Raw genomic sequence first — 9,375 nt, forward strand, 5'->3', positions numbered from 1 at the left:
GCGAAGTGCCCTTAACGAGCGCGCTTGTGCAGCGAAAACACCGAAGAGGAGAGGCTGCCTTTTGTTCCTCCTCTAATTGGACCATTTGTTGTGTAATCGCTGGGCTGCTCTGCGTGAGCTGCAACAGAAGGAAACTCGAGCCGCAGACGCGCAGCTCTAGCGGCTGTGTGTCTTCCCCTCTTAGCTCTCCTCCTCCTCCTCCCCCCTCTCTCTCCCCCCGCGCCTTCCTTTCCCTCCTTCCTCCCGCTGAGCTGCTGTTGCTGCTTGTTTGCACTCGGCTTATCCGGAGCGGAAATTCCTTTCCGTTTTTGTGAATGACAAACTCATTAACAATTCATCAACACAACCTGTTCCAGCCGGCCCGTCTCCACGGAAACAGCCCCTTCCGCGAGCGCTGATTGGCCGGCCGAGAGAATGTATCCATTGAGACGTTCCATGTTTGTATCCATTGAGGAACTGCCTGGCGCAGGGTGGAAGGGGCGAAGCGAGGAGGAGAGCGTGCAGGGCTGATTAAAAGGGACATTGATCGCATCTCGAGGACTTAGGAAGAAAGAGGAGGAGAAGGGGGGCCGTGAAGCAAGATGTGAGAAGCAGGAGAAGCAGGCAAAAGCAATAACACCGGTAGCGAGAGTAGGGTCTCTCTCTTCTCTCTAACGAGTTATTTAAATGCATTTCCTTTTGCTGCACGGAAGAAAGGCATCTGAGCACATTTAATTGGATTTTTATTCGGGGGAAGCAAAAAAGCAGAGGCGGTTAGGAAGGTTCATTCGAGGATTCATTGACAAAAAGAAGAGGAAGGGGGATTCCTGCTCCGTCCCTTCTCTCCACTGCTAACGGAGGCCGGGAGCTCGCCCGAGGAGTTCCCGAGTTGCGGCTGCCTTCGCCCCGGCTGCGCCCGTGCCCTCTGCCCCGGTGGTCCGCGTGGCCCTTTGGAGAGGGGCGTTTTCCACAGCCCCCCGCCGCCGCCCGCCTTCCCCGATGCTAGATACGCTCCGACCCGCCGCTCCTCCTTTCGTGGTGTCGGACATGGCGCTGTGCAAGACGGTGGCGTGGCTCAACGAGCAGCTGGAGCTGGGCACCGAGCGCCTGCTGCTGATGGACTGCCGCCCGCAGGAGCTGTACGAGTCGTCGCACATCGAGTCGGCCATCAGCGTGGCGCTGCCGGGCATCATGCTGCGGCGCCTGCAGAAGGGCAACCTGCCCCTGCGCGCCCTCTTCGCCAGCGGCGAGGAGGAGCGCGAGAAGTTCGCCCGCCGCTGCGGCACCGACACCGTCGTCCTCTACGACGAGAGCAGCAGCGACTGGAACGAGAACACGGCCGGGGACTCCGTCCTGGGGCTGCTCCTCAAGCGCCTCAAAGACGACGGCTGCAAGGCCTTCTTCCTGGAAGGTGAGGGGTTAAGCGGAGCGGGAGCGGGTTCCCCGGAATCCAGTCCTGCCTTCCTTCCTTCCTCCCCCCCCTTCCTCCATCCCCGGCCCCCGGCGCCTTCGGAACCGCCCCCTTCCCCTCCAGCCGCCAGGGGAGTGTCTAGACGCCAGCCCCCTGCGTCTGGGCGCAAGACACCCTCGCCCCCTATTGTACGCAGCGGAGCGTTGCCAGATGGCCCCTGATTGGGGGAGAAGGAAGGAAGGAAGGAAGGAAGGAGAAAGAAATCCCAGAGGAGGAAAACACCCCCACCCCCATGCTGGGCAAATCTCACTGCTTTTAAAACCTGCCAGGGAAAGCCATAGGGCAGGACACACACAAACCCCTTTGCCTAAGTTGTTTAACATGGGGCAATATATCCGAGGGACAAACTTTGAAAATCCCAACTCCTGAAGGCTGTTAGATCTTTTTCCTAGCAAAAAAAACTCGTGTGAAAGAGCGACTCGGGTTTGCGGGGGTGGGTTAGCAGAAGGAACTGGGTCCATCTCTCGGGAGATGTTTAGCACCTGAATTGAGTTCACAATCCTTTCAGACCGATATTCACTCATGGACAGTTCGCTCACACACCCTTTCCATTCCCGCCTGCCCCCCTCCCAGCTCAGCCGAGCCTTTTCGTTTTAAATCCTTGCTGATCTATCGCAAAGTCACTCCGAAATCTGCCGGCGGCTCTAAATCTTCTGCTTGCTCCTCCTCCCTCCAGTCAAACTAGGCAAAACCCCGGGGATGAGTCTGGCGTTACTAGGTCAAAGTGTTACGTATAGGGAGACTAGGGGTGATACGGTGGTGCAGTAAAAGGGCCTGGTTTATATTGCCTGGACTTAAAAGGCAGCCGCTTCAAAGGAGACATGCCCTGAAGGGGTGGTTTTGATAACCCGATTGCTTCCTCCCTCCCTTTCTTTGGAAGAGCAAAGGCTCTTGCGAAATCTTGGGATAGGAAGTGGAGTGGGGGAAGAGCTGTAACCCCTTCTGTGCTGTCCTCTTCAGTTTAGGGCTGTTCAGTGGTTCCTCCTTATAGCTCATTTCTTTTATGATGGGTGGAATATGCATTTTACACCGATTAGGCAAAAAAACCTTAAAAAGTGTCATTACAGAAATGCTGGCAACTGCCTGCCCTTTAACATTACTCTGAAATTTGTCGTCTGAATCTGGGCTGTTTCACTTTGCCTAATGTTCCTTCCTGTGCAAGTAAAAGGATCCAGTGTATTTATTGGTGGGCAACAGAATTCTGCTTTCCATGGCGGAATAAGCGATGGCTCCTTTGCATTTTGCAGCATCTCCATTCTGTCATTCTCAGGACTGTCCATTCATTTCCTAATCCCCCTTCCTCTACTGAACTCCACAGGAGCAGCATCTGCCACTACTATTTTTTTAATCCTTAATCTGACAGCCGTGATAAAGGGGAATCCCCTTCTTTTTTTCCAACCTCCCTAGCTCCCAGTTTTATTTCTAACGGTCTGAAACAGAGGAAGCTAGCTGCCTTCTGATGAGCAGGGCAATTGGTCAGCAGGGCTGCCTTCACTGTCTGGCTTCAGGCAAAAGTCAATTGAACCCGTTACACCACTACAGAGCTATGTCTCTTCACAAACTGTATGTTGTTGTGTGGCTTTCTGCTTCTGCATCTTACAGCTATAGAACTGACCCCGGAGGTGTGTGGGGTGGTAGTGGTTCGGAAAGCCTCAATGTGATCTCTCATCCAAATTATTTCCTTTCTTTTCTTCCCAGGTGGTTTCAGCAAGTTCCAGGCAGAGTATGCCCTGCATTGCGAAACTAACTTGGACAGTTCATGTAGCAGCAGTTCTCCCCCTCTGCCAGTCCTGGGTTTGGGTGGCCTCCGAATCAGCTCCGACTCCTCTTCGGACATTGAATCGGACATTGACCGAGACCCTAACAGTGCCACCGACTCTGATGGCAGCCCCTTGTCCAATAACCAGCCTTCCTTCCCGGTGGAGATCTTGCCCTACCTCTACCTGGGCTGTGCCAAGGATTCCACCAACTTGGACGTTCTAGAAGAGTTTGGCATTAAATACATCTTGAATGTCACCCCCAACCTGCCTAATCTCTTTGAGAACGCTGGCGAGTTTAAATACAAGCAGATCCCCATCTCTGACCACTGGAGCCAAAACTTGTCTCAGTTTTTCCCTGAGGCCATCTCTTTTATAGGTGAGATTTGGTTTATAATAATTGCAAAGTGAGTGTTGGGTGTGTCTTGTGGTAGCATAATTATGCCTGCAATCCTCAATGCACCTGCCTGGGAGTCATCCCTGTTAAATTCAGTGGGACTTGCCTTTGAGTAGAACTGTACAGGATTATGCTGCAAATTATTAACAGTATGACTTGTTTAATATTTATTTATTTTAATGTAATTTTCAGCCTTTGGGGATCTAAGAAATAGCAAGATACTTCTGCCAGCGTTTAGTTATTGTTAAAGCTTGTAAGAAGAAGAAATTGATCTTTTAGATACCTGTATTTTAAAGTCATAATTTCCATGCTAGCATATTTGAATTTTGTCCAGGAAAACTGTATTTTAAAAGAAAGCAAGTAATTTTTAAAAACACAATATAGAGAGAGATTCCAGTGTTTTGGTAGTTAATTGGATGCATTCATTCCCTTTTTTCTTTAACTCTGCCTGACCTGATTCCTCAATTCCTTTATGCTCCCTCAAACAGTGCAATCCTATGTACATCTACCTAGAAGTATACCCCCTAGAGCCTCCAAGCTTTCATTTCTGTACCTACTCATGTGGAAGCATGCCCTGTTGAATTTAATCTAGAGGGTTCCATAAAAAACACTGTTTTCTCAGAAGCAGGTATTGCCCTAAAATATGAGAAGTGCTGATGAGTACATTTAGACTCCTTCCCCTTCTCTTTGTGAATTAGTTCAGTTATGCTCCCCACCCCCTCTTTGGGGAGGGTCATTGTGTTATCTGCCAGTGAATACTGTGCTGTAATCTGATTGAGTGATACTGGTAATAGAGCAGAATGTAGGTAATCTGAGCCCAGCAAGAAGAAACTGTAGGCTGGAAGCCACAAAGAAACTAATCTCCAGGCATTATAATGCATTTCCTATTACAAAGGAACCCATTTTCTGGCAATGTTGACATTCTGTTTCTCCTAATGGGCTGTCCCCTGTGACTTCTCTCTTCCTTTTAAAACAGCTGAATACCTCCATTGTTCAGCTGCACTGCACAACAGTTGGAGAATAATTTAATAGACCTTTGCAATCTGCTTGTCTCCATTAAAAAAAAAAGGTGGCATTGTAAGGTTTCCCTATTTATATGCTAGGGCGAATGTACACCAAATTCTTTTGGTGACCTATTAGTATTAGAACTTATGAAGTATTATTTAGTATTACTCACTTACCTGAGAAGGTCTCCAAGCAATTTACATTTAACAACGTCAACACAAACACATTATGCCGTAAAAGAGAGCAGAAAAGTCACATAAAACACTTCACATTTCTATAGTTCAAAACAAGCCCTTCCAATGTTGATGGAATCTTCTAAAACCACAGATCATCAACCACATACCCACCATAAGCTGCTTCTGCGACTGACAGCATGTTGTTGTTTATTGCTGCTCATGTTACAACACATAGGCAGGAAGGGGGGGGGAACCACATCTGCTTTTTCTGCCTCTGACCCCCAACTGCAGAATAACATGGTTGGAATATGGTCAGAACCAGCCTATAACCAAACTGTGTGGTCAGCAGATTTGCACACTGCAGTTCCTCTTGTAGTCTACTTCAGATTACAGGTGTAGGTTTACCCTCTGGAATATTCCCTAGTAAGCCAAAAATATTCCCTTTTGCACATCAAATTAGGCTAGAACCATTTATGCTGCTCCTAGCTGAGTCTCCGGTATCCAGGGAGTATGTTTTAGTTCTTGAGCATCCGAACAGTCGGTCTCACCCTGTAGGCTGCCTGGTACACTTCAACAAAGGCTGTGCCACATAATTCTGTTGAAGGTGTAACTTGCTTTCATGTTGTTCCTGGTGCATTCAAAGCTGGTGTAGGTTCAAGGCCTGAGTTCAGAAGACCTATTCCTAGAACTCTTGCGTTTTGACTTTGGCCCAGTCAAAATAGAAATTTTATTGGGAGAGCAAATAAAGCAAGGCTTTGAAAACGCTATGCAAAGCGAGCCTGGAGGATGGGAGTAGGAAGGAAGGCGATGCAAATTCTATGAGGAGTTCACAAAGCTCTCTGTCACATTTGGTCTCATCTAGTGGCGTGACCTTTAGGCTGGGAGAAGAAGAGAGATCTCACGGTTCTTGTCTTTGTCTTGTTTCCTCCACAGATGAAGCTCGTGGGAAGAATTGTGGCGTGCTTGTGCATTGCCTGGCAGGGATCAGCCGCTCGGTCACCGTGACGGTCGCCTACCTGATGCAGAAGCTCAACTTGTCCATGAACGACGCCTACGACATTGTCAAGATGAAGAAATCCAACATCTCCCCCAACTTCAACTTCATGGGCCAGCTGTTGGACTTTGAGAGGACTCTGGGGCTGAACTGCCCCTGTGACAACCGCGTCCCCAGCCAGCAGCTCTATTTCACCACCCCTTCCAACCAAAACGTCTTCCAGGTGGACTCCCTGCAGTCCACGTGAGCACCAGCCACGTCCCAGTTCTTCCAGCCTTGGGTTGTGTGATCATTCCTCCACGATGCTTCTCTTTGACGGCAGCAAAGGAATCCAGCTCTCTTTTGTGGACGCTGCTCTTGAGCAGTAGCCAGCCTGTGTGCTTAAAAATAAAAAGGTTAACAAAGTTTGGAATCTGCTATTGCAAAGGGAGGGAACCAGCCGAGTTCTCCCAGGGCGCGGGGAAACAACCACCATAAACTCTTCAGACCTTGCCTCTAGGTAGGCCACGCATTTTTGCTCGATGCACAAACCGCCACCTATACAGTGACTTGGACTTCCAAACACAGATAGGGGGGAGGAAGAATGGACACTATATGAGCACATGTAAGACTGGGGAAAATGTATTCAATGCATTTGTAATATATTGTGTTGTCTTCAGTGAAGACTAATTGTGTGCCCCCTCCCCCCCCCCAATTTTGATTTAGAGGAGCCAAAGAGAGGTTTAAGCTCAAATGTGTTTGGAATTTTTGTTTGCCAAGAGCTTTGTAATGCTTGGCTTGGTTGATGTTAAAAAGTTTTAAATCCTGAATCGATAAGCAACATCAGTAAAATGATAGGTACCAGAGGTCAGCTCAAAGGGCGTTCTTTCTCTCTCCATTCTTCCTTTTGTATGCAAAGGATACATTTTTGCAGCATGCTTGATTTTACTGTTGAAATGAGGCAAACTTGCTTCCTTGTTTAGGGAATCTGTGTCTATGCTTTGGGGTTTGTTTACTCGCATTTTGTGAATGGATAAAGTATCTTTTGTGGTGATTATATATATATATATATATATATATATATATATATATACACATTTTCTTTTGTAGGGGTGTGCCATCAACATAGGGTCTCATGACTTAATTTGGCCTTACCTTTTGTAAATAGCCTAGTTTGCATTTTTCTTTTGGAAGAGAGCTACGTCTTCAGAACAGAAGATTCTTTTTTCTGTAAATTATCAAATTAAAAACAAAACAAAACGATTTTGTGCTAAACAGTGCATTACCTCTGTACAAACTCTTCAGGGAGCTTCACCTCAAATGCAATATCTTGCATTTATTTTTGTATAAAACTGGAAGTGTGTGTGGGTGTGAGCATGTGTACCTGTGTAATATGCAAGAAGGTCTTGCACACAATTGTCCATAAGGGAGTGTCTCTGATTTGCCAGTGTAAAAGTTGGGATTTTATTCTAAGAATGTTGAGATCATAAATTATTAATAAATAACTATTTTTGGCTATTTGAGAATTGAGACTGATTTGTTTCTTGGTAAGAGTTGCCATCGTTCAGCGCTTTGTCATTTGCAGAAGAGTGGTGCAGCTGGCTGACTTTTTTACCTTTAAAAGTGGAGATGATCAGTGCACCCAAGCAAACTTCTCTACACATGGAACTTGCCGGATCAGAAACTGGAAACGCATGTCTGAATGTGGGTCATTTATTTGCACTGCATTACTTTCAGTGGGATGTGCTTTCAGAAACACGGCAGAATAGAAAGGCATCCACATCCATTTTTACTGGGGGAGGGGTCAGCGGCAGAGCATAAGCCCGTGCTATCAGGGGTGGGCACGCTCCCATTCTCCTGCCATTTGCCACCCCCCCCCCAGTCATGACACCTGTGGCGGACCGCACCCACCACACCCCCTTTCCTACACCTCTGGGGGGGTGTACATGCAGGTAAACATGCTATTGAAGGCAAAGCAATGTAACTCATCTCTTTTTAATAACCCCCCCCCCCCACACACACCATTAGGATGTATGTCTGAATTTCACCCATAGTTTCTGTTGCCATGAACGTTTCACCCTTTCTGGGCTGTGATGTGTATTTGAAAGTACAATCACCTTGTTGGCAATTTTCAAGATGTTTAGAACAGGTGCAACAAGGCTGTGAGGAACAGGTAAGCGCCAGAAGATCTTTGGTGGCTTGCTCACAAATGCAAAACATCATTTGATGCTAGCCTTTGTTGTGACAAAGGTGCATTTATGAACTAGGCTCAAGCTAAGTGAAGAAAACGCTGAATTATTTTTTTTCTATCTCCTTTTTTTCTTAGTCTGCAATAAAGCTGTTCATCTTCCCCTAACCATATGCTTGTACCCGATATACAGATCGTTTTAGCTGGTCTGCATTTTGTTTCTAGAGCTTCTTCCTTCTCCCTTAGTGGGCTTAAAAAAAGGATTTCATGACTTTAAAACACATGCCCTCATCTTCAAATCTTATCTCACTCCTTTTGTTGCATTTCTTTCAAACATGGAGAAGGGGAGGTGAGCTCTACTGCAAAGGCACTCTCTTCACTTCCCATATAAAGAGTATGCTGCTGATTCCTCTGCCAGTGAAAATTGACGCAGGATTTCCTAATGTGTAGAGAGAATTTCTTGTCTTGGGCATCCTCCATTTTTTTGAAGACACAGGATTCAGTAAGAGATATCTGAACTAAGATTTTAGCCAGTGTGGTGTAGTGGTTAAGAGCAGTAGACTCATAATCTGGGGGAACCAGGTTCGCGTCTCCGCTCCTCCACATGCAGCTGCTGGGTGACCTTGGGCCAGTCACACTTCTGTGAAGTCTCTTAGCCCCACTCACCTCACAGAGTGTTTGTTGTGGGGGAGGAGGGGAAAGGAGATTGTTGGCCGCTTGGAGACTCCTTTGGGTAGTGATAAAGCGGGATATCAAATCCAAACTCTTCTTCTTCTTCTTCTTCATCCAGTTCTCTTTACCGCTAGGCTAATAGGACCTTTCATTTGTACCCTAGAGGGTCTTTCTCTGCAGACCAATTGCAAAAAGAGTATCAAACTGGTATCAAACTTCCCTAATCCCGTCTCCCTCCACACACAAAAATAATTATAGCTGTGGTAATGATTATAGCAAGATAATGTATGTGAAGCACTTGAACACATTAAAAGTGCTCTGCTTAGTTTATGCAGCAGAGTGGATTATTCTTTGGTGGATTCCAGTTTCAGCACCCAGTATGATTTGGCATGTGTCTTGTATTCCTAGGCTCACATTGCCTGTGTTGGCCAAGACTGACCATGCTCATTGCCCATAGCATGATTACTGACTGTTAGGGAGGAAAATGGAAAACCTGGGCTGAAGCACTACAATGGAATACAGTGGTACCTCGGATTAAGAACTTAATTCGTTCCAGAGGTCTGTTCTTAATCTGAAACTGTTCTTAACCTGAGACACCACTTTAGCTAATGGGGCCTCCCATTGCTGCCTTGCCGCTGCCGTGCCATCGTGCGATTTCTGTTCATCCTGAAGCAAAGTTCTTAACCTGAGGTACTATTTGTGGGTTAGCAGAGTCTGTAACCTGAAGCGTCTGTAACCTGAGGTATCACTGTATAGT

The 9,375-nt window shown here is 46.9% G+C and overlaps 1 protein-coding gene across 1 annotated transcript; it reads left to right on the forward strand.

The window, feature by feature from the left end:
• The first annotated feature begins 474 nt into the window (after positions 1 to 474).
• On the forward strand, positions 475 to 7,276 carry DUSP6 (dual specificity phosphatase 6). Its single transcript, XM_079993420.1, has 3 exons — positions 475 to 1,390; positions 3,149 to 3,586; positions 5,719 to 7,276. Exons 1-3 carry the CDS (start codon positions 979 to 981, stop codon positions 6,024 to 6,026), a joined length of 1,158 nt encoding a protein of 385 aa, XP_079849546.1. The 5' UTR covers positions 475 to 978; the 3' UTR covers positions 6,027 to 7,276.
• Positions 7,277 to 9,375: the final 2,099 nt, after the last annotated feature.

This window comes from Podarcis cretensis, assembly GCF_951804945.1.
Source record: "Podarcis cretensis genome assembly, chromosome: 10".
Classification (NCBI taxonomy): domain Eukaryota; kingdom Metazoa; phylum Chordata; class Lepidosauria; order Squamata; family Lacertidae; genus Podarcis; species Podarcis cretensis.